The 24,425-nt window shown below is 35.4% G+C and overlaps 3 protein-coding genes and 1 long non-coding RNA gene across 6 annotated transcripts in view; 2 read left to right on the top strand and 2 right to left on the bottom strand.

Annotated features, from left to right (window-relative positions):
* Positions 1–283: 283 nt before the first annotated feature.
* On the top strand, positions 284–2,632 carry LOC128671683 (uncharacterized protein). The gene is made up of 2 exons (XM_053748377.2): positions 284–859; positions 1,021–2,632. Exons 1-2 carry the CDS (start codon positions 500–502, stop codon positions 2,590–2,592), a joined length of 1,932 nt encoding a protein of 643 aa, XP_053604352.1. The 5' UTR covers positions 284–499; the 3' UTR covers positions 2,593–2,632.
* Positions 2,622–21,407, bottom strand: LOC128671682 (uncharacterized). 3 transcript variants are annotated; one of them, XR_010369957.1, is made up of 9 exons: positions 21,248–21,407; positions 14,233–14,305; positions 13,209–13,406; positions 11,729–11,842; positions 8,980–9,119; positions 8,381–8,494; positions 7,810–7,960; positions 4,748–6,185; positions 2,622–4,192 (listed from the first exon to the last, which is right to left on the bottom strand). XR_010369957.1 is itself a non-coding variant. In XM_064436089.1 (7 exons), the coding sequence occupies exons 1-7, from the start codon at positions 14,674–14,676 to the stop codon at positions 4,800–4,802; spliced, it is 2,547 nt and encodes an 848-aa protein (XP_064292159.1). In that variant the 5' UTR covers positions 14,677–14,749; the 3' UTR covers positions 2,622–4,799. The 3 variants fall into 3 exon arrangements, 1 of the variants encoding a protein (XP_064292159.1); XR_010369956.1 differs by lacking the exon at positions 21,248–21,407 and having other exon boundaries at positions 14,233–14,749; XM_064436089.1 differs by lacking the exon at positions 21,248–21,407 and having other exon boundaries at positions 2,622–6,185; positions 14,233–14,749.
* Positions 17,835–20,959, bottom strand: LOC135309757 (uncharacterized). The gene is made up of 2 exons (XR_010369958.1): positions 18,507–20,959; positions 17,835–18,067 (listed from the first exon to the last, which is right to left on the bottom strand). It is a non-coding gene; the product is annotated as an uncharacterized LOC135309757 (long non-coding RNA).
* A 655-nt stretch (positions 21,408–22,062) lies between the features above and the next one.
* LOC128672133 (lysine-specific demethylase 3A-B-like) overlaps positions 22,063–24,425 on the top strand; it is a 149,468-nt gene continuing 147,105 nt past the window's right edge. Inside the window, exon 1 of the mRNA XM_053749074.1 lies at positions 22,063–22,325. Within this exon, the coding sequence (XP_053605049.1) occupies positions 22,170–22,325 (156 nt within the window). The 5' untranslated portion in view covers positions 22,063–22,169. The remainder of the gene's footprint in view (positions 22,326–24,425) is intronic.

Raw genomic sequence — 24,425 nt, 5'->3', positions numbered from 1 at the left:
ACTTATTGGAAATACGATCCGTGAATAGGACGATACCTAGGCAACCTAACAAAGATACCTAAATAATATACCTAAGTTTAATGCATAATATTTATCATAAAATTTTGAAAAGTTTCCGAGGTCAGAGAATTTTCTGCCGACACAGATACTTTTCACTGTGATAGGTACACCTACTTTTTATCAGCTGTTTATTGAAATCAATACCTATCGAAATGAACAACTGAATAAAAAAAATCAATCCAATGAAATGTCATTGTCAATTTGTAAAACAGCAATCGGATCGGCGCGGCGCATTGAGTTCTAGCCACAGATTACTAATTAGTTACCTCTAGCGCGGTGAGCATTTGCTTTCAAGCAATGTGCCTACCTACCTAATTTAATTTGAAATAAAAAGTTTTGTCCAAGTCAAAGTTGTAGGTACCTACGTGATAATTAATACTCAGTTTGGGAAGGAAGTGTTTGTCGAAATTTGTTATTTTGAATACATACATAACCTAAAATGCCCAAGACAGGAGCCACTAGGCATCAAAAGTTTCTAAAATCAGAAAGAAGCAAAATAAAGTTGAAGTCCAAAAAAGATTTACCGAAGGGTACAAATGTCACAAAAACAAATTTCAAGGTTAAGAAAATCATAATCAAAGAACAGTTGAAAAAGCATGGCCTATCTGAAGCTTTATCTACCAGAAAACTTAATATCAAAGAACTTCTTTCTCGTCTTAACCATTTTAACACCAATTCTCGGACTGATGCTTTGGATGGATTAAAGGAGTTGGTAACTGCACATCCAGAAGTACTTGATCAAAATCTTGGTCAGCTTATATTAGGAGTAACCCCACTGGTTTTAAATATTGAAAAAGTGGTAAGATAACTTTTGTATAGTATGTGGCAAATTTTTGACACTTATGTTTGCATAGACTCCAGTGTGACTAGAGATTAGAGAAAACTTGCCCCTCTTTTGGAGAAGTTATTATCTTCCCTGCATTAAACTCCAAACTTAATATCATTATTTTTCTATTTCAGGTCAGACATGAATCTTTGAAAGTTCTTCATACAATATTGTCCAATATTAACATGGAGAAAATAGAGCCATTCTTTGATATTATGTCAACATACCTCAGAAGTGCTATGACCCATATAGATAACAGGATACAGGAAGATTCATTATTGTTCCTAGACTTACTACTTCAGTGTACATCACAGAAAGTAGCCGAAGACTTCCACAAAATCTTACCAAATTTCCTAGATATGATATCAAAATTACGAGTAGATTCCAAGCCTGGAAGAACATTGACTGTCAATTTGGGAAGCCAGATTACAAGTGTCAAGTGGAGAGTAAAAGTCTTACATCGTTTGAAAGATTACCTACAAAAATTTATAGACCATAATGAGATTGGAAACAAAGTAACTCAAATAGATACTATCAAAACCTTTGATGAAAGCAAGCATAATATTTTTTCTCTATTCAAACCCAATTATACATCTGTTTGCTATATTTCTTCCTTTTCAGCAAAACATTCTCAAGATGTTCTTATTGTTGATGAAGCAGAGAAGTTCAAAGAATATATTGACACACTAATACCTCTACTCTTTGAAACTTGGTTAGAAGTTTGTCCAAAAGCAAATTCGGAAAAAAATATAGAAACAGTGATCAGTGAAGATGCTGCTTCTTTATTAAAACACACTTTGAATGTGTTCTCATTGATTTTTAAACTTGTGCTATATCAAAATAAGAAAAATCCCAGTTCCAAATTTGAGAATTACTTTATCCAAAAGTATAAGTCACAATTTAACCAAAGTTTTATGGAGGCATTTCCTTATGTAACAAATTTGAGATCTAAACAAAAGAAAGTTAATAATCTGCCATTTGAAGATGAAGTTATTGATCCAAAACTAGTAGCGCAGAATCTGGAAATTAGCTATTTATTTATTGTACTAAATCCAAATATTCATTTAAAAAACCAAAATAGTGAAATTTGTGCAACACTTAATTATATTGAAAAGACTTTTTGTCAAAGATCTAATGATTCAGTACAGAATTATGTTATTATGATTTTAGAAACAATATTTACCCAAGATAATGGCTGGACTAAAAATTCATCTATTTTAGAAGTAATGTTCTGTAAATTGATAGAAACTTACTTTAATCAAAACATATCTAATAATTTCAAACAGAAAATTTTCACTTTGCTATGCAAAATAGCTTTAAATGAAAAATTGAGTCATTTTCATTCCTGTAATTCCTTTGAAACATGGTTGAAAAACTTACCCGACATTTTATTGGACGAATCTATAACTGTCCAGACAATTGACATTATTCATTTGTTTTCAATACGCAATAATAAAATATTTAATGCAGTCATCAAGTCCAATTTGGTTAAAGTTATTGAGAATTTGCCTTCGATTAAGGTATCTGATTACAATAGTGATACCACTAGCTACCACAAACTGTTTTCGATACTGTATTGGATTAGATGTTGGGACGATGTGTCACTTACTTTACTAGAAAAACAATTGCTAGATAATAAGTACAAAAGTGACTATGGCAAATATATTTTCGACACTTTAAGATTAAGAACAGGTGGTATTCTGTAGTTGTATTGTTTATGCAAATAAAAGTAATGTTTTATTCAAATTGTCATTTATTTAAATAAACTCGAACACAAATAAGGTCCCCGTCACGATATGTTATAAACTTCTCTGATCTACTGCCATTGGAAAAGAGCACATGAGGACACCCTAGAAATTAATTGATTCAGGTGTCTACACAAAGTAGGTAAAATTTTATTTTACATTGTCATAGGATCATAGGTGTTTGTGTGTTTATAGGATCTCGTGACGGAATGCTTAGACAAACATGTAACCCAAGTAATAAAATGTATGAAATACAATAGGTAACACAAAAGGTAACTTCAAATCAGTACAAAACGGACTCACATCCACATTACATACAATTAAAACAATTGGATCAACTCATTAATGATCAACTGAAACAAACCCAATGAATAGCATATTATAGATCTCACAACAATAAAATTTAGAGGAACGTAACTTCAAATTTGAGGAACCAGGCGACACGAAGGAGATTTTATCTAACCGTGTATCCCAAATATCAACATCGATATACATATCAACATCTCAGCTGCCGTCTATTGGTACATTATTATTATTTATTACTATATTTTGGAGATTTGGTAACGTTATCACAATTGAATGTCTACTTGCATTGCAATAATTTAACTCCATAATATGAACAGTTAGATTTTAGCAGCATATAAGCTACAATACAAATTCTACCGCAAAATTCTCTAACAACTTTATCATATTGTTTAAATATATCTTTCGAGCATGAGCAATGTTTTGTAATTATGGAATACGTAGAACTGAAGAGTATATGTACCTGTTGAACTATATTTTTTCACAAAACAATATTATTCAATGAATTAATTATTTAAAACAGAATGATCGAATACAACATGCACATGCATTGCATTATTTATTATTCCATTGTGTGTATGACCAATATGTGCGCTATTTACAAATCATTTAACAAGATTACATTCTAATATTATAATCAGACATTCCATTCTTACAAATTCGATATGAAGCCTCAATGAAGCTGTAATACATACACCTATTTATATTAGGGACTAGTTTTTTCTTCAAACTAAGTTCTAATAAATACAACTACCTAGCATTAAAAATATTTCAACTAATATTGAGTAGTGTCATAGTTTTGGCAAATTTTGGCTCAAATTATAATACCCAATGAATACAAGATTCTTCTAGATTATAAAAAACAAAAATTATAGTTTTCTAAAAATGAAACAAAACCTTGAAATAAGACAACAGGTAATGGAATTGAATCAATGTTTTGTGCATTTAATAGGAACATACATTACTAAACTATTTTGTCGCAAATAAAATTATGAAATCATATTGAAGATTATATTTTTTTACTAAATGGAAGATATTTAAGGAAAGATTTTTCGTAATAACTCTTCTGATAAAAAAAACGTGTTATCGAAATAAACAGCCCATACATAAGTATATTTTAGAGAGCAAAAAAAACTTCAGCAATCTAGCTTGGAATGGATAGGTATTGAATATATACTTATTCAGTTTCTTTTTATTGCGTTTTCCTTTTATTCGTTTTTTTTGCGCGAGGTATTGTAGCAGATGCCGACAGCATTGCCTGAAAATAAAATATAAAAAATTGAACTAATTTAAAAAAGCATAAGCACCTGTGTGTCTACGGGAGCAAAAATTGTAAGAATTTAAAATTTTGTTCCTATAAATAGTTGCCAATTTTATGCGAGCATGTAAATTATATTTTCGTAAAAAGTACTTACCTACCGAAGTACTTTTTACGCAAATATAATTTACATGCTATATAATATAAGTTACAGTAGTCAGTGTAATTACAGTGAGTGTAATATGACTGTCAAGTATTACTACACTATATCTACATAATATTAGTTATCTTATTAGTGATTAGAATAATTTATTAATCTAGTGTAAAATTCATTCATAATAAAATACATAATACAGCACACTACATAAATAAAAACAAAAAATCAATAGTAGTAGTATAGAAATACAAACAGAAAACATTTGGTTTGTGGAAAATGTTAAGACACAAAATGTTAGATGTAATAATAAGATAGAGTTAGAGAATAATAAATAGTTTAGTATGAATATGCGAACACATGGAAATACCAAAGAGAGCACGCATAATAAAAAAACATACTATTACGCCTTCCGCTTTCAATGAAAATTGGACTCGGGACAATAGGGAGGCTTCAAACATCTGTGCTTTTTGACGTAGTTGGTATGTCCTCATGCAACGGGACAAATTTATATTCAGGATGACTTTCTAATTTTGCTTCAATCAGTTTTTGTAAAGCGTCACTCTTTTCGATTATGTCGTGCGATATTGTTTCGCTATCGAAATCAGCCGCATCTTTGAAACTTATTTGATCATCTTCAATATAGTCTACCTTACTTATAATTTTGTTAAGTTCAGCGCAACTTTGAAATTCATCATTAGCTGGTTGCTCAATAGTGGAAGATCTTCTGCTGTGATCTTCAGAAGATGTTGAAATGGCATCGATCTTTCTACTGTCATCAGATTTCTGCCAGAAAGCCAATTTACTTGGTAATTGTAACAGTTTTCCGATACTGGAATTTTGTGGTTTCGGTATCCTAACGGGTGATTTTGCTTTATGACGCCATTTCTTTTCTGCAATTGGATTGACTACCTGCAAACTTTTAGACATCGTAGATTCTTGTAATGCATTATCAGGAAGCCTGTTTATAATATCAGTCAAACTTTCTTGTGACGTTGTACTAATTGCGCTATCTTGTATGTTATTAATATGGTCATTACCTACATCGTGTTTCTCTATTTTGGGTGGAGGGGGCGCCTTGGCCTTGCCATATTTACCTTTGTTAGCTTTTCTCTTGCTCTTAGGAGAATTATCTGGTGTTCCAAATGAAGCTTCATCATCACTTTCCGCAGAATCATTTTCATTTATTGAAGTTTCCAGACTAGTAGTTTCTATTGATTCTTCTACTTTATTATAGGGCATCTCGGACCGCTCAGTTTTTACAGAGGAAAAATCTTTTTTCGTTTCTTTATCGATTTCTAAAGTTTTAATATCTTCCAGAGCCTTTTCATCGTCTAGAGTTTTGACATGTTTCTGTGCATCTGGCAATGTAACTGTATCTTTCACGATTTTTCCATCATCTTGAATTTTAATGTCTTTATGAGTTTCTATGAATGAATCTTCAGGAACTTTGATGTCGACTGTACTTGAAATACTATTTATATCTTCTGTTTGAAGAACAGTTGCTTCTATGATTTCAACGTCTTGCTTTGTCTCTTTCTGTACATTATTAAGCTTAATATTTTCCTTTTCTATGGAATCTCGCTGTGTCGTTGTTTTAGGCGCCGCGTCAATTTGCTCCCACTGATCTGTATCGGTAGTGTTCTTGTTAGAATTCAGACCAATAGGTAAGTCACCTAGCACTTGGATAATTTTAATTTGATCCCCGACATACTGGTACAAGAATGGGGGATCCGAGTGTGACAGGAATAGAGGGGAAGGAATATTAACAAGAGGGGGCATATTCGCATATTCAAAAGTATCGTCGTCGTGTGGCTCCTCGATGATAACTTCGTCATCCTTTAAATAAAAAGGCCTTAAGTCTAAATCAGAAAAGATAATCTAATAAATGCGATAGAAATGCACTTAAAAATAATAAAATAACTAGCTTTTGCCTGCGGCATTGACCGCGTGATTTTTTTTTACGAATGCGGAACAGACATGCTTTTCATACAAACTTTCACTAAATACAATTTGCGATTATGAAACATGTAAGCCACTAATTGAATAAACGACTTATCTTGAGGTTCTTACTAATATATTTAGATCGAAACCTAGCAAGATCAGCGCTGATAACAATTTTCAACTCCCATTTATCTCGTCATTTATATTTAAGCACTTTTACACGCAAAACTGAATAATAATTTTTTTCTGTTACAATGATTAGATTAATCTGCCAATTTATTTTCTATTAAACAATATTATACATTTACAACCAACCCAGCACCAAACCTACCCTGATATATAAACACGCCAATTTTATGTATATTGGTCATATAGCAGACTATTATATCTCCTTTTATAAATAGATAACATATAAAGCACTTTTATATATTCTGCGAGTATGTTAACATTAATATTATATCTTTGTATATAATCCACGTAGGTAAATAAGTACATTACTCCTTCTCCTAATGTGACTATTTAGATAGTATTGTATGACTAGGGCGTTTCATAACAAGAGGTAGATTAAATTACCAGTTCTATTGTATTTAGTATAAGTTACTTGTGAAACACCGGCAACCTTGCAAAATTCAAAAGCGCTGACATCATAAACACCAATGTTAATTGCACGACTTTGACGTAACATGATAAAAATGTTTTTGGAAGTTTTCGTGAAAGGTCAAGACAACCCGACTGAGTTTGCGTTTTTAGCGAGCGCCATCTTGTGACAAAGACGCACGCATTTCACATTGAAGTATTAACATTGTAACGGAAAATTGTGTACTTATTTTTTTAAGTTACATGAAACAAAAGTTGTCTAGTCCTGCGAGATTACTGATATTGTGCAAGTAACTCTATATATTATGCTCTAAATGTTGAATCGAATACTATTTGATAAATATAGACTTATTAGGAGCAATGTACTAAATAATATTACAAAATTCATCAGATCCCTAAAATACACATCGATTTACCTCTAAATATAAATATATGAACTATAAGTGAGAATTATGGAAACAAAAGCTTATAAGTCAGCGTGTTCAATTTCAACATTCATCGTATCCTTTTATTTAATGCTTCTTTACAAAGATTTCGGATCAATATAATTGAAAATCAACAAATAGGAAAAATTTAAAATTCTACTCATTTTCTGCGGCAAAAATACTCCTTCACAGTGTAAAACTCTTGAAAAGAGGCATTATTTCATAGCTTGTCTTAATACCGTTCCCACATAAAACTACATAACGAGTGGCTCAAATTTTATATTTCAGAATATTTTTCCACATATACTCAAATCGAACACATAAGATTAAATGAGGTCCACCAGTATACATATCAAATATGGAAAAAAAGTTTGTTACTAAAAAAATAAAACTTTACATCAAATGTTTCTTTAATGAAGCATACCTAATATTTCTTTTTTCTGGGTGGGAGCGATAAATGAATAAAAATACGTGTTCCAAATACAAAGTTACCAGACCTCGGCGGCTTGCGGCCTCTTGATGGCCGTGACCGTCGTGCGCGAGGAGCGCGCGCGCGCGCGGGCGCCGCTTGAGCCCGCGCGCGTCAGCGACGCCGAGTTGTCTGCGCTCGAGTAGCCCGAGCTTATGTCCTCGCTGGATCTTATGTGGCTGGAATAATACACCGTTCGATTTGACATCCGTACATATTACCAAGCAAAGTCAGCTGCCGCGTCTTGTCTGTCTGTTCGCGATAAACTCAAAATCTACTGTGATTCCTGAGGATGTTTTAGATGTATAATTTACCGTTTTTACCCAAGCGAAGCCGGGTCGGGCCGTTTAGTTTCTCTATAAAATGTCTTCATCCTCCGTAGTCATGAAGTCTATTTTAAACTATCACAGAGACAGTATCTTCATCTCTCACGACACGAGATAGAAAACTAGATTTAAATGCATAAGGCAGGCTTATTAGCGAAATTGAGAGTGTGAAAAGGTAGACTAAAAATAAAGATCGCGGCGAATTGAGACCTCCTCCTTTTTTAAATTCGGTTAAAAGTAGCCATTCATAGACTCTGCAAACTTAGTAGCTACCTGAGGTCTGGCTCATCAGTCCTGCTGGACCTGTTGGTTCTCACGTCCACATCCACCTCAGGGAAGTACATCGGCGAACGACTGTTGGATTCTGATGCGCTGCGTCGCGGACCACTAAAAGATTCAGAATAAAAGTCCGGGATGAAATACCTTTCATCACATACGGACGGACATAGGGTACCCCCTATGTCCGTCTCCATACTTCAAGCTACATGTATGTAAAATTTCAGGAAGATTGGTTGTGTAGATAGAACAATAAACAAACTTACTTTCGCATTTATAATATTAGGACATACAACTCGTACGAATCAACCGCTGGAATGTGACCCCTCTCCTGCGAGGTGCACTGTTAATTCGTACGGGTTGTACATCTCATATAGACAAATTACACAGAGTTTGAGACTTATGTTACAAATGCGAAATTCCCATGGGAGCGAAGCCAAGGGACGCAGCTAATAAATAGATATCAATCCTTTAGTATGTATCCCTGTGGTACATTTTAGTAGGTATGATTAATAGAAATGCTTTTAAGTGTAATGGTGGCACTAGTAAGCAGAGAACGTACTCTAAAAGCATGTAATAAAACACCTAATAAGCACCTCTTGGCCGGTCTCCGCAGCAGCCGCGTCTCCCCCAGCACGTCGTCTGCCTCGTCCCCGCGCTCCTCGCGAGGCTCGCACTCCGTCAGGTCGGACAAACTGTAACTCTTGCGCAGTTGTTGCACCAGACCGCCGCCGCCCTGCGTTCAATTTATATTTAATTTCAAATTAACCCATGTAATTATAGGGCACTGTGGCAAAATACACTACGCCACAAAGTTGGCAACGCGCCAGTAACACCCCTGATGTTGAGTCAATAGGTTATAATGACCACTTACCATCGTGGACTGCATGCATGTTTGTAGTATACAAGATATGAAAGATATTGCTAAAGATGCCTAAATTACAACTTTATTTTGACACCCAGATATGGTAATGTTGAGGACTTCTTTTCGAACATTCTTAGGGATGGTTTCACCACTTTTTGATAAAATATCTAGTGACCTGATAGATCAATTAGCTGCTAGATATATCTGCCAGAAGTTATTTGCCTGTTAGCATTAACTGACACTTTTTTTAACGTTCGATTAAGTTACATATCAGATTCTATCAGAAAAAGGCTCTTTATTTTGCGAATTTTCTTTTTTAAACTTCCATTCTGCCTAATAATTTGGACAATTTACTAAAAAACTTTCAACAACTGCACAATGTTGTAACTTAATTTCATTGTTTTAAATGTCTACAAAGCCAGTTAGTAAGTCAACTTATATCTGTAATTCACATAGCCGTAGATGGAGCTAAAATCCACCTAATAAATAACCTGAACCTGAATTTGATAACACGCGTGTTGCATTGCATGCGAAAACTGAGTAAACTTGCTAACTGGAAAAAGAAAATAACAAAAAATATACTTACATTTTGTAGCTTTATGATGTTGTGTGTGTTACTAAAAGCTATGTGAGGCAAAAGCATGCATTTAAACACCTAAGCTTAGTAGCTTGAGCGTCATTATTTGTAAATAAATGTACGCGTCATTGTTACCGTTTATTTCGAAATATATAAAATGAATAAAGCTAAATCAGTCACACAATCTAAAACTAGATGCTATTGGCGATTGACAACACACACGCTCAAATATTTTATAAGTTATAACTAAACATTAACTAAATCTTTGAAATACGTCATGCTTGTGTAATGCTGGGCACTTGTAGGTCAAGATCAACACCATATAATTTTGTAAATATTAAAAAAATCATTATCTAGAAAACTTCTTGTCACAAAGGCAATCAAACCATTTGGACGTTCAGTTATGTGAACAGCAATGTTGCGTAAAAAAGCTTTTTTTTACTAATTTTCCAATGACATAATAATGTAATTGGAAAATTATTTAAAAAATACTCCAAGTATCTAATGGTTTGATCTTGGTCTACGAGTGTGTTATCATCGATATTTTACAGAAATATTATTGAGATTGTGCGTATTTAGGAACAATCGTACAAAATAATCGAAAAATAGAATAAAACTGGACACATTATATGGACGGTACTATTGATCACGTACATAGGGAATTTAAGATCAAAGATGGTAATGTACTTTGGTATCAAAAATAGCCAGTTCTCAGGCAAAGTATAAACATAGGTACAAAATAAAATCGTAAAAAATCGTGGGTAAACTGGAAAATTGGATTCTGTAAGGTCCTAGTCGATTCACTAAACCATCTAAAGATCACAGTTATCGATTTTCGAAATCGTATATTAGTCGACCATCAGCTCTTTATTTTCTTTCTCAATGGCGGATTGACTTCTAGTCTTGCGTCCCCTGGAACGGCTACGAGGTTTCTTTTCTTTTTCCTTTGTAACCTTACGCTTTCTCAAGACGTGACCTCTGCTTCGAGCGGCACCTGGGTCGTAATCTGGGTCATTCGCGTCTCCGTCCGCAGTGAGATCTCGAACGGGCGAATCGTTGTCTAATTCTACTATCTCTACGATCCCCGGGAGGTTATCTCCAGTTTGCTGGTATTCCAAGTCATCGTACATGTCGTGGTAGCCGTCAGTGACGTCACGGTCGGCGATGGCCCGCCTGCCCCTGCTCTTGTCTTGCTCAGGCGAGGGCAGGTTGAGGTTCTACATGATTCAGCGAGATAGGATATTTGGAAAGTAAGGTGGGGGAGGGGGGAGAAATTAAAAAAGCGTGTTAATAAAATTAAAAAGAAAAATAAATTAGCGGCGGTGTAAGAGGGAATAATGTCCTCCGATGTGGCCATGCTTGTTGACAAAACATAGCGAATTCTTTTTATGTTTGTTCGCTCATTTGTGATAAGTGCTTTTTAGCCTGTTTTTAACAGATTTAGAATGAGTTAAGCGGTGAAAAAAATTAGCACTTCGTGAAAGCGAATACCTATTTGCAAAATATTGAACACTCGTGTTATTTACATAATGTTTTGTGATCAGGCATGCCACACCATTGCCTTTGTTTTTCACTTTACAAGGGCAAAAAATTAAACGGTAAAAAATAAAGGAAAAATCTGAGACAGCGGTTGCTTTATCGTTCAGTGTTATCTATAATATTGTGTGATATTAATAAAGTTGAATAAAGGCACTACGAAAGGCAATCGCTCTGACTCATACATTAAATCAAATTATCACATCGAACTCTTTTGTTTTGTTAAAGGTTATAGGCCAATACCCGCCATCACTAGATTCCAACACAAAAACTGTTTTGACAAAAATGTAAAAGGAAAACCTACGAGTTATTTTTCAATTTTGTAACTCAGCATGCGATAAGTATTGGCTATACAAAATCAAGTTACCTTAATGGCGGTCTGCATAATGACGGTGGTGGCATAGTTGACGCCTTTTGTGCCCAAATTTAGCACGGTGTGGTAGCCCTGGTCCTTGGCCTTCGCTATGTACTCATCTATTTCCTGAAATATATAAATATATACCTAAATAACTATATACTAGAGCGATCACTATAGAACCAACACTACTCTCTACTTCAGACCTATAAAACTGGAACTGAAGAATTATTTTCCGCGAAACCGTATAATGTAGACAAAATACACAGGTAAATACTTCCCTACTAAGTATCATAAACGTGAAAGTTAGTGAGAGTGTCTGGATAAATCTTTGTAATTCTTTCACGCAAAAACTACAGCGTACAGTTTCGGTGAAATTGGGTTCTCGGGTAAAATAAAGCGTAAAATAACACAACCAATCGAAATCGATTAGAATATGAATTACGATAAGTCATAACTACGCATATCATATAGATAGTCTTATACGTCGTAATAAAATGTCTTTATCTAATGAATGCGTGTCATTTATTTATAAACGCAATAATAACATTTCGTCTAAAGGACCATCATCTTTCATAACACATGGATCGATGAAATACTCATATTTTTATTATGTTACAAGAGGCCCCTGCCGGCTTCACTCGGGTAAAACCTAAACAATCTATCGTTAAAAACCGTATAAAAATCCGGCTGGTAATTTTTGAGTTTATCGGTTCCATACAGACAGACAGATGCGAAAGGTGAATTTATTTTATAATAAGTAAGGATGTGTAAGTTATGGTGTCTGGTAACGAAGTGTTGGTTATCACTGAAACATTAGGTATTTTTAGGTATTTTTTCTATCAACTTATCTGCTATATAGTGACTGATGATACTTATGAATTATTCAAATACAGACTTTGTTGTACCGCTACATTCAGCAGTTCATAGGTTATTCATTCAAACAAATGTAAATTAGGAGCTATGGCACAAACTATTGTTTTTGTAAGTTGAAGAATATCTAGTTAATAATGTATTTCTTTTATTATTTGAGCGTCATTGTAGAAAAGCTACAATGCATGTCGTATAAAAAATAGTAATGCAATGCAATGTTTGTAAAAAAAAGTAATCTTTCTGTAACCACGGAAAAATATACTTCTTTTCTTTTTTAGAATCCAGAAAGTAGACAAATGGTCTAAATTTATATAATTATTTGTCTGTTATTTCGACGCTAGTAGTTTGTAGTAATATTATGACTTGATGCTGGCCGGGGCTTAGCTCCCGTGGGAATTTGGAGTTAAAATATAGCCTATAGCAATCTTGGATAATGTACCATTCTAATGGTGAAAAAATAGTTGAAATTAATTCGTTAGTTTCGAAGATTACCAGCCTCACAAACGCTTACCTCTTTTAGAATATGACATGAAAAAGCGCCAGGTCAAATTTCTGAATAAATGACTATTTCATTTTGATTTCAACAATAGCACAGTCTTTTTAGACGGTCAATGTTTACCTGTTCCCTCCTGCACAACGCTGGGTGTACAAACTTCCTGTACAGTATGGACGAACCCTTGGTGGCCGGCGAAAGGAGCCACAGCACCAGCACGATCTTCACCTCGTAGTAGAAGGGGAACCATGACAGAAACACGTCTGTGAATGTCTCCGTGCATGTGAACAGCGCGAATACGATCCAGTACATCATCCATTTTACCTGGAATTGGAGAATAATGTGTTAGTATAATAAAAAGAAAAAAAGGATTTTTTTTCACAGCATATCAAACTAAATTGGCTATTTGATTGGGTAAAAATAACATGAAAATTATTTAATTAATCAAAGACGAGAAATAAATATCAATCAGTTTTAGTACATTCATGTGATTCAATATTTTATTTTGATTAATTATATTCTGGTTAAAGCATAATAGGAATGCCTTTTGATTCTTAGGCTTCGCTCCCGTGGGAATTCCGGGATAAAAATTATATATTATAACCCTATGTGTTATTACCCAGGTTATATTCTACCCGTGTATGTCATTTTCCCAAGAATTGGTCCACAAATTTTTCGTGTAAGAGTAACAAACAAACAAACAAACATACATACATACATACCACAAACATACACACAAACTTTCGCATTTATAATATTAGTAGGATTGTTCATGTACATCGCCAGGACACATTGACCCAATTTATGTTTACCCTGATCGTATATTTTGTCGCGATATTTTTATAATTTCTTATATAAACCGTATGAATATTTACCGCAACATTGAACTACATATTAGACTCTACATTGCTCTACAATACTCTACAAACATATCACATGAAACAAAAGATGAACACATTATGAGTAGAGCGCACGCTCCACCAATTAGCAGTAGGAAGTCGGGAACAAGGTAAAGGACACACTGGAACTGAAGCGTTTCAAACTTGCGCATGCGCCCGTGACAAGGCCAATTCTAACTAAGCAATACTTTTTAAATCAACATGACATTGAAAACATTCCTTTCACCTAATAAAAATAATCAAAAACTTACGTATTCTTTCAAGTTCTTCGTCCGTACAGCTTTGTATGATGCGTAAGCCGGGTAGAGGGTCCCGAATACCAATCTGCAAAACGGATACAGGACCAAATAAGAGATCATTCTCGGAGCGATAAGTCCAGTAGTCACGGCTAGCACTCCAAAGTTGCCAAAGCTAACACTTGGTACACATTTGCACAGGGCGATTCCTGTATTCATTGCGATACGACGCCAGACTCGTCCTCTCGGATGTCCGAGAAGAGAGTCATCATAATCGATGTAGCCTTCATCGACGCTTGGATCGTATTTGACGATTTCGGTGCCGGTTTCTTCAATTTTGTTACTGGCACGAGCGTATTCAGCCTCCAACTGGTTGACAATGAGTCGAACGCTGGTCAGACCGAGACTCAGCGATGGCAGGCGACTGTCGTCACGGTAACGCTCGCGACCTGCCTCCATGGAGACGACACATCACGACATTTGGCGATTTGTTTAACTGTTTGTAATCATTACATTGTCCGTCCCGAGTGCGCTATAAAGTATTGTTCACACGTGCATTCGCCCGAAGTATAATTGATAAGACTGAGTTAAGATGTATCAGGATGATTGGCGTGATATTCTGCGTTGTGAATCAATAACGGTGTTCGGTGAACACGCTAATTGCGATTAGATACATGGTCATTAACACATTAGAGCCGTTCATGTTATCAACAAACAAAATGCGTATTGTACTACCATTATTGGTTTATTAAGTTCACAAGAATGTTAGTGCCGGGTTTTACCTCGGCGACTACCTACTTTTGAATGCATTGCAAATAGCATGCGTTGCAAGTAGATTTTGAAAATCAAGCTGAAACAGAACTGATATGAATTTATAAAAGGACAAAAATATTAGTATAGAAAGACAACTTTGGTACATTTACATAGTAGCTGCAAAAAACAATTTAATACTATACCTAACTAATTTAGAGACAGAAATACAGCCTGAAAAATAATATTACTCGGTCCGCTTCATTCTATATGTGCACAGTCCGGCAAAGTGCAAGAGCCCGTGACAATTTAACGAGTTACCACTAAATACTGAATCGACTACAAAAGAAAAATAGAACGTTATATTCCAGTCATTACTACCAGAATTCGACTGTCGGGGGATAGAACAATTTCAGTTAAAAACTGACTGAAAATCCGGAAGATTACACAGGGTTCCCCACTATATAAGCTTAGTTGAAAAGAAAAACTCGTAATGACAGATTTTTACCAAGATGGAATAGCTTGAAATTTGTATCTATTCCTACGTAGTTTACACTGCGGAATCAGGACGCTATAAGAATAAGAAATTGTTTTTTAATTTCCCTTATTATTGGATTGGAGCTATCTCAACTTGATAAAAATGACGACAGGAGCCTAAAGTTGGACCTTGAAATGTGTGATGTGAGTTAGTTGTATCTTCCCTTAATTGTACAATAAATATAGCAAAGCTATATGGGAACATGTACTAAATCACTTAATAAACAGTTAATCTTTCCATTCGATCGTTGAATAGGAAACAAGCAATGCAAGCGGTGCCCTCTTCAGCGAATGATAAATTATAAATGGCAGAGGACATCGTTTAGCCATAGCCATTTTAGAGTGCTCTACCCCTCTCCTTCTAACCAGTTGCACTGACAGCAACAGCTGCCCAGACAAGGACTCAAGCTACGTTGGACGTCTTTAAAAATAAACAACCAATTGCAGTCTTGGTGCATGTATTCTACCCAAAGTATAGAACTATTAGAAGAATGAAGCTTATATAGCTAAGGTTTTAGAACAATGATATTACTTGTTTATAACACAGACAAAACCTTGTTAATTTCTGAGGTTTATTCTGTGTTGTTTAGTTTTGTATTAAGGTCAAGGACAGTCTTAATTACTATTTGTAACGCCTATTCAATAATAGCAATGAAGAAACGTATATGAGTAGTAAGTTACTCATATGTAGTGACATAGCATATATTAACTGTGATATTGGTGTCGCATTTATACATATAGACTGCATTTCATCTGAATACAAAATTTGGACACATATTTGGCAGTGAAAGTTAACATATTTGATTGTTTGCTAAATTGTAAATAAAACACCAGTCCAAAACGCGCCACTAAAGTGATATTTCGGCGGACGACTAATCAAATCAATTAACCGGAATATCAGTGACGATACCTGCTTAATATCACGCCAAGTGGAACGTAATGGACACGAAATCGGAACATCTTGCGGAACGTACATGCGTGTACCAGAACGTTGATTTCACAACCGCCTACAGCCAAATCTTAAAATAAATAGGCAAGGAAACACGATCCATTTGCTCCAAATATGCAGAACAGTCCCAAATTAGGCATTTGTTTATGAAAGTTTTAGCAATGGTTACGCTTGTAGAACATGCATGTAGTACGGTACTTCGAGACTAATTATGCTCGAAGGACAACAGACAGGCTCAGGAATGTAATATTCCGAGGTCGCAATTGAGCACCAGAATAACGAAATCCCGAGATGATGATCTTAGTTTAAAATGTGCACAGAGCAATCACTACAAACGGTATATTAGGTATATTGTGACGCAATATAGTGAAATGAAGTGCATCGGACTGTAAACAAAGTTCAGTGTATTGATTTCCTAACATCAATATATACCACTAGCAATATCCCTAACATCATTATTTGCCAATTAATTATTTTAAAACTTTTATTATTTCTTGCGAACAAAAAACTTTCTAAAACAGAACACGCAAATAAATAAGTTAATAATGCCCTGAAATGGTGGTTTAGACATTCGCATTGTATCTAAATAGATTGCTTCACGATTTATAACTTGGACATTTATGTATATATTCAAGCCCGATTTCATTTTACGTGGGTGGAGGATATGATGTTATTTATTCTGAAACATAAACCTCCAAAAGGAAAATACAACTAAAGGTTCAACTGTCGCTGTTGCTGTAACTACAGAAGAATTGCTGTAATTTATAATCCGAAACTACAAATAGAAATTATAGCCGCGTCAATACGTTCAATATAAAATCGAGGCTGAGAATGCGTTGCGGTTACTGCTACTTGCGTAAATAAATCACGGGCTCATAAAACTGTTTATTATTTCTCTAAACTCATTCACGTTGGTTACAAAAATATGATATCTCCCGCGGTGACGGTAGTTAACTTCTTGCCACGCCTGTGCATAGTGCATCCAAATCACGCAACTAGGCATCGCAATTCTTTGTTAAATCTTCTTTCTCTAAGCTTAGGTGTTCATCATTTCGTTTATATTGAAGATTGGGGTCAGTTACATTAACATCAGCCATCTGAATATAACGCCATTCTAACTGTCAGTTATAATGACAGATAGAGAGATATGTTATCATATACAAGCCAATGACCAAATGGTCGAGCTATCCCATTTATTTTTTTATATGTACTCACTTGGTTCATTATGCGTTGTGGAATAAACCATACCCTTGGGCCGAGCTTCGAAAGGTTATCCTATTCTTAGTCGAAAACAAAAACGCATTTGTTAGTTTCTAAATTATAATCTCAAATTATAGAATAAGGGTTTATTTAAGTAGCTGTCAGTTGAAAAGTCAGTTCATTGAGTCAATGAATAAAATATTTAATTAGAAAAGTTCGATGCTCCAATACAAAAATTCCACGTTAGAAATATGTATCCGGCACCACCGGCAATAAGCATTATTGATTCTTTCTGTGCAACTGAGTACTGCTACACGCCAAATATGGATCGAAGCAAGCGCGGATCGTGCCGCCTCTTCAATATTCTTCATCCTTCAGGGTCGCAGGAATGAGCGCTTTTTACAGCGAACATTTCTGAAGCAAATAATATTTTAAAAAGTAGATGGACACATCTACATCTTGAATCATCAATAATAATAAAACTACTAATGAAAAATCGCAAAGCAGTTATTTAAATTTTGACGATATCACGACAATTTGACTAATCTTCTTGGAGATTTCACTTCTGAATATAGTGCAGGCTTTGAAGAATTATAAGAAAATATTTATTATATCAAACAGGCTATAATTACATCAATAACAAAACGTTACTTCCTATACAACCCATTGTAATAGGCGGTCAAGCGTGCATCCAACTGCTCATTTGAATTTTAAATTGGACGCAACGCATCGCATTAGACGCAATTTAAATCGTTCACCTTTAGCTTTATTAGGTTGCCTCAAAACATTTGCTTTCGTGATTTACTTGTGACCTTAATTAAAGCTACTAAAACTGACAAAGAAAACAACCTACCCCAACCATGATTACACCACCGGAAGGCCATTAGAAATCGTGCTAATGTCAGATTCGTCGAGGCCCTTGATTGCCTTTAGTCTCGGAGAACAAAACCGTGAAGTGGAAATGATCTGTCTGAGACAAACAACTGGAAGATAGCATCAAATTGTGCGCCCACAGCTACGAAGATAGACAAATATGGGCGCGACACGGCGGAAACAGACACAGCAAGTTTGACAGATTAATCACCGGAATTGGAATAGTTAATAAGGACCGGAGTTTTTCCTAATCTAAGTAAGGACCATAACCATAAAAAGCGTTTACCCAAGAATGACGAAGCACCTATAACATAAGAAAAAGAGATAATAAATCCAATAGAACCACTTTACGAATATTTATATGATTTTTTTTCTATACGCTGCTGACGAAAATCTTCTGAAAGGAAAAATGTGTTTTGTATGTTTGTTCGTTTGCCGTGCGTTCTCTAATACAATTTAAATTATGTAAAAAGTAGGACCAGTTCACACGTTCAACGGTCATTACGCTAATTATGCCACAGTTATTTTTGTATCGTGTACCCTACATCGCTGGCAGTTCTGCTATACATCATTTCAAAATTCAAAAACTGCTCTACAAAAATGAATCATACAGGTGAAATTGAATGTACCTTAAAAAGGATAGAATGTCACCTAATCATTGTTATTTTACTCTGAAATATCTGGAAAGTTGGGTTAAATAATAATACAATAGTTGTCAATGAAAGCGTTATAATTGTATCACAAAGGTCAACAAGTTACATACCGCTCATATGTAAATCACTACAACACGATCTTCGTAGTATATCGTTATCCGAATATCAATTTTCGTGCGAGAAGACATTGATAAAATTTAACAATAATGCCAGTCGCAAAACTGGGTAAAGGTACACGTAATGCAGACAAGGCTGCGCTCAAAAAGGTAAGACAAGTTATTTCAATAAGACCATACTGTGTCGGAGTCAAGGTATACAAGCACACACGTAAAGTTGATATAGCGCACTCGTAAAGGACAATAACTTATAACCCAATAAACGTAGTTCGAAACGCGATAAATGATTCACTATACAGTTAGGTGTCAACGCACTTGTTGCATAGAGCGGCGCGGGCGCAGGCCGAAAGCGCTACAGAGTTCGACTAAAACTTGCTGCACCCCAGAGGCGAACGGCCGAGCCTCACCGAAATAGCACCCGGCAGTGCACGGATGCCCTGATGACGAATTCCGAGACTAACAAGATGCTTTGTTAGATACGTCACACATGATTCAGTTTCAAAATAATGCTAGCACTTGGCTTCTTGAGCTGGGACTTGGTTCAATCAAAATGTAAATGTTTATTTCTTTTGAGAATAACTACTGCAGATGAAATTAATAAGAATGATCTGCTCGACAAGAAAGTTCGAAACTGTCTGAAGGTGAATATAAGAATAAAATCAGTAAGCCATGACGCTGCCAAAAATTAGAACCGGACAATGTAAAATCTAAAACGATTGGACCTTTGCCAGTATAAGGCGGAGCGTTAAAATGTTACAATATAAAATTACCTACTTATAAATCATAAATCTATAAAAAATTATAGAAACATAATGATCTAAAAGTCACAATACAACTTTTACCAGCTTTATGATATAATCCATGAATTTGAATGATTAGATTGTATCATTTGGCCATGGTTCCCTTTTCTAATATTTTCTCTTTACTTTCTTTGACATCAACTGAAAATGCTATTCAGGTTTGCTTCTTCTGAAGCCTACATTACATTAAATACCACTTATTTATTTCCTTAAATATATACAATTAATCTGGGAGCCTGCTTAGGAGCTCCACTTAAATAAACCCTAGACCTAATCTTTGCTTCCCATCATGCTAGACTGAGGTGAAACACACACAATTCTTTTTATTTAGGCCTAGTCTTGCAGCTCTTGTCTCTCTGCCCCATTAGGAATAGACTTGATAAAGCTTTACAAGATAAAGGAGAAGTGAGTACTTAGCTTTCATAAAAGAGTTAAAAAAATATATAACTTTAGTAATTTTGCCTATAAATCTTCAAGTCAGTTACATTAAGTTTATTGAAAATGATATAGGTACATTCAAAAGTTATAGATTCAGTTCTCTTTGGTATCTACTATTTGGACTTATTTGTTGTCAGCTTTTCTCAGGAAAGCTTAGTATCTATGAGTAGATACTCGGGTCTCTTAAAAATAAAACTTGTACCACAATCAAAAGATGTGGGCTGGGTGGAGTATAGATTATTAACATATTCAGATTATATCACATATTCAGTACGTATGGAAATTGAAGAAATGAATTAATGCGGTTTGAAGGCAAAATTTTGGTTACAAAAAATAAGCAAAAATTTGCTCGTAAAAAACTGTAGGGTGAAATTGGAATATAGTATATTAATGCTATTGTGAAACAATCAAGGAAAAATTGTTAGGTGTACATACTGTACCTACATATCAATTGATGAGGTGACGATTAAAATTCATTTTGGAATTTTAGAACTGTCAAAAATCAGACAGCTTAAAATTATATTCTACGGTCAACATTTAAAGCTATCGAAATAACTTGCAACTTTTTTGTATTTTACGATATTTTCTGCATAAAAAATTAATACATTTCTAAGCAGGTTTAGTGCGGTGAACAAAGAACCGAATGGATGTAAAAATAAATTAGCTGAAACGTCACAATGAACGTAAACGAAAATATTGAATTGAAATACTCACATAACTAACCGCGAGATAATCGCCGATATCATATTATTAATGTTCACATAAAATATCCACTTTAAATAATCACAAAAGTAAACATGACAAAACACAACCGTTCAGTAAAAAGTGTTGGCCACCATATTGAATTAAACTGACTGATGTTTTGATCACGTGACCTCTGAAATCAATATGGCAGGCCAGCCAAGTTGTCAATGTCAACATCACTGCACAACGACATCTATTGTCGAGTAGCTAAAAACTGTATGATTTGCTTTGAAAAAATAATTTAGGTTTTTTTTTATTAATGATTCCTATATTATTCCAGAATTTCTTATAAATATTAAATTTGATTTGAATTCATTATTATTTTAATTCTTTGTAATAGATGAATTTTTTGCTTCATTAATAAAGGTGTATGTAATCATCGTGTTCTAGTATAAATTCGGGCAGCTAAATCTTTTTTAAAATAAATATATCAAGTATTGAAAATTAACACAGAGACTTGCTAAAAGTTTAAACCATTGATTTTATATTTCCCAAGTTTTAACAATAAAAGAGCGCCATCTATTTGTTCATAGAGTAACCATCACGTAATTTACGTTGTTCGTATTTTAACTTCGAATGCGAGTAAATTACAGAAGCCTCGATCTATTGTGAACTAGTTGTTTCACGTGTCGTTCCGAATTTAGCAATATAATAACCTCATGTACTATAATACGACTGAATTTAAAAGTCTCATAAAGTCACCATCGCCCTTTGGTTGCAATAGGCTGCAGAAATCGCCTGGATATAACGTACGTTCCACCGTTGTGTTTTTTGTTTTCTACCACGTAGTTTCCTTTCGCTCAACAGCGAGTGTGACGTGTATTGCGTTTGAGCGCAGTTTCTTGACGTTTGTGTAGTTTTTAAAGTGAATAATGTGATTGTGTAGTTCGTTATGGCCTATAAATACCGTGAAGATTTGGTTGGCAAACGATTTCTCTCTGTGAGTGGTGTTACGAAAATTAACGTGAATAAAGTTTCCGAATGGGGATGGAAAGCTGGTGTTATCAGGGCAGCTTCGCTCAAAGATAACAAGAATAAGGAGCTTCAGGTAAAACTTGATGATAATTAAGAATATTGTTAGAAATGGTTGTTAGTTTAACTGATCAGAAGTTTTCTATAAGTAAACTTTAATTTATTTAAATAAATAAATAAATAAATAAATAAATAATCATTTATTTCAGACATGTGTCCATTTTGTTAGTAACAATTTACTTATACTAAGGTTAGTGCGGAACTTAGCTACAAAAAAAAAATATTAAAAGTTAAGTTAAAAAAAAGTTAGGAAAAAATAGATTAGGTGAACAAATGGAACAGTCCAACTACCCACAATGCAACCTGTTCCAGTGAATGAGCAATGGACTATTCCACTTGTCCACAATCATTTTTAATATGCAGTTGGAGCTGTCACGTAGCCGCCTAAGCATGGAGGCACACCTCTTACGAATTATCGCATGAAAGCCGTCTATGTGCGCCTCCGCAAACATGCCCGACGCGCTGCAGCGCCGCGACAGCCCCATCAGCGCTCGGAACGAGTTATTGTACTGAACTCTCAGGGCGTTGTATGCCCGCTGCGTATAGCTGACCCACAGACTACACGTGTAATAAGATTGGCAGTACGCTTTGAATAGGGTAATCTTACTTTCCCTTGAACATTTTGCAAATCTGCGAGCCAGCATATTGCACCGTACAGACAACGCCCTGCGTTCCCTCTCTAAATCTAAGTTATCGCTTAGATCCTCAGAGACCCAATGGCCCAAATATTTAAATTTGTTTACCCTGGAAAGCGTTGCTCCATCTAAAGTGACCTCCGGCAGGTCCGAGTATTTTTTATTTCCCGCTTGAAAGACAAGAACATTGCTTTTCCTCACATTGTATTTGAGCCCATGGGCCTCTGCATAGGATTCACAGATTCTCAACAATTTTCTCATTGCTTTGATTGAGGGACTCAGCAGGACCATGTCGTCCGCATAACTGACATTATTGACACATACTCCGTCAACATGACAGCCGATCCCAGTCCTACTGAGTTCCTCAATCAAACCGTTCATGTAGAGATTAAACAGCCGAGGAGATGTCAACCCCCCCTGCCTCACCCCGCATTCCAAGTCGTACTCGTCAGAAAGGACCCCTGCCCACCTCACTCGGTTCCGTTGTCTACCATACCAATATTGGAGTATCGACACTACTTCGCTAGCCACACGTGTATCGTTTTTCAGCTTCGTCCACAAAAGATCATAGGACACCAGATCGAAAGCCTGGGAGAGATCCAAAAAACAAGCCACGACAGGTGTTTTTCTTTGCGTGTAATACTGAACTGTATGCTTGACCGCAAGTATGGCACTTTCTGTAGAGAGATTTGGTCTGAATCCGAACTGAGCATCATGTATCTCTATACGGTCAGACATGTGCCGGTCAATCACACCATCCAGCACCTTAGCCAAGATGGTGGCCAGAGAAATAGGCCTATAATTGGTGAGGTCAGATGCGTCACCCGTCTTATTCTTAATAACAGGGACTACTACTGTTCTAATTAAGTCATCGGGTAGGTGACAATGCCCTATACATAATGTAAAAAACATTGATAGAACTCTGGGCAGATGTAGTCCAGCGTACTGCAAATGTTCTATGCTGAGTCCATCATGGCCAGGTGACTTCCCTCTTGTCATGCCATTAATAATATCAGATATCTCTTTAGTTGAGATTCTGACACTCAGCTGATTGTCATTACACGACCTCCCAGACTCGATCACCGGCGATGACGGACCCAGCAAAGAATGTACTTTAAAATGATTCTTAAAACAATTAGCAATATCCACTGGCGCACTCTCACCCGCCACACTCGCGGGAAGGCTCGGTTTAGGATTCAAACTATTTGTGCTTTTCCAAAATTTTGCAAAATCTTTTGATTTATGGAATTTAGCTATGTTGTCCATCTGAATTTGTGACTGATTGTCTTGACACCATTTCAGCTTTTTTTTGAATATTTTACGTTTCTTTTTCATATTTTCATATAAATATCCCATTTTAGGTTTACCCTGGCGACACCATTCTTGAAATGCTAGACGAGCCTCCCCATGAGCAAGCTTTACATGAGCGTTCCAACCAGTGATGTAATTCTTTTTATTACGTGCCCTACCTTTGTTTACAT

The sequence above is a fragment of the Plodia interpunctella genome, chromosome 8, assembly GCF_027563975.2.
Source record: "Plodia interpunctella isolate USDA-ARS_2022_Savannah chromosome 8, ilPloInte3.2, whole genome shotgun sequence".
Taxonomy (NCBI): Eukaryota; Metazoa; Arthropoda; class Insecta; order Lepidoptera; family Pyralidae; genus Plodia; species Plodia interpunctella.
Note: the sequence above shows the minus strand (reverse complement) of the source record. Positions and strands in the feature narration are given on the sequence as shown.

Excerpts from the sequence above, each read along its gene's own strand:
- LOC128671682 (XM_064436089.1), bottom strand. The coding sequence starts at position 14,676 with ATGGAGGCAGGTCGCGAGCGTTACCGTGACGACAGTCGCCTGCCATCG. Across the intron at positions 13,407-14,232 it reads CGAAGAACTTGAAAGAATAC|GTAAAATGGATGATGTACTG; the intron begins GTAAGTTTTTGA and ends CTCCAATTCCAG. Across the intron at positions 9,120-11,728 it reads TTATGCAGACCGCCATTAAG|GGCGGCGGCGGTCTGGTGCA; the intron begins GTAACTTGATTT and ends AATTGAACGCAG.
- LOC128671683 (XM_053748377.2), top strand. The coding sequence starts at position 500 with ATGCCCAAGACAGGAGCCACTAGGCATCAAAAGTTTCTAAAATCAGAA. Across the intron at positions 860-1,020 it reads TTTTAAATATTGAAAAAGTG|GTCAGACATGAATCTTTGAA; the intron begins GTAAGATAACTT and ends TTTCTATTTCAG.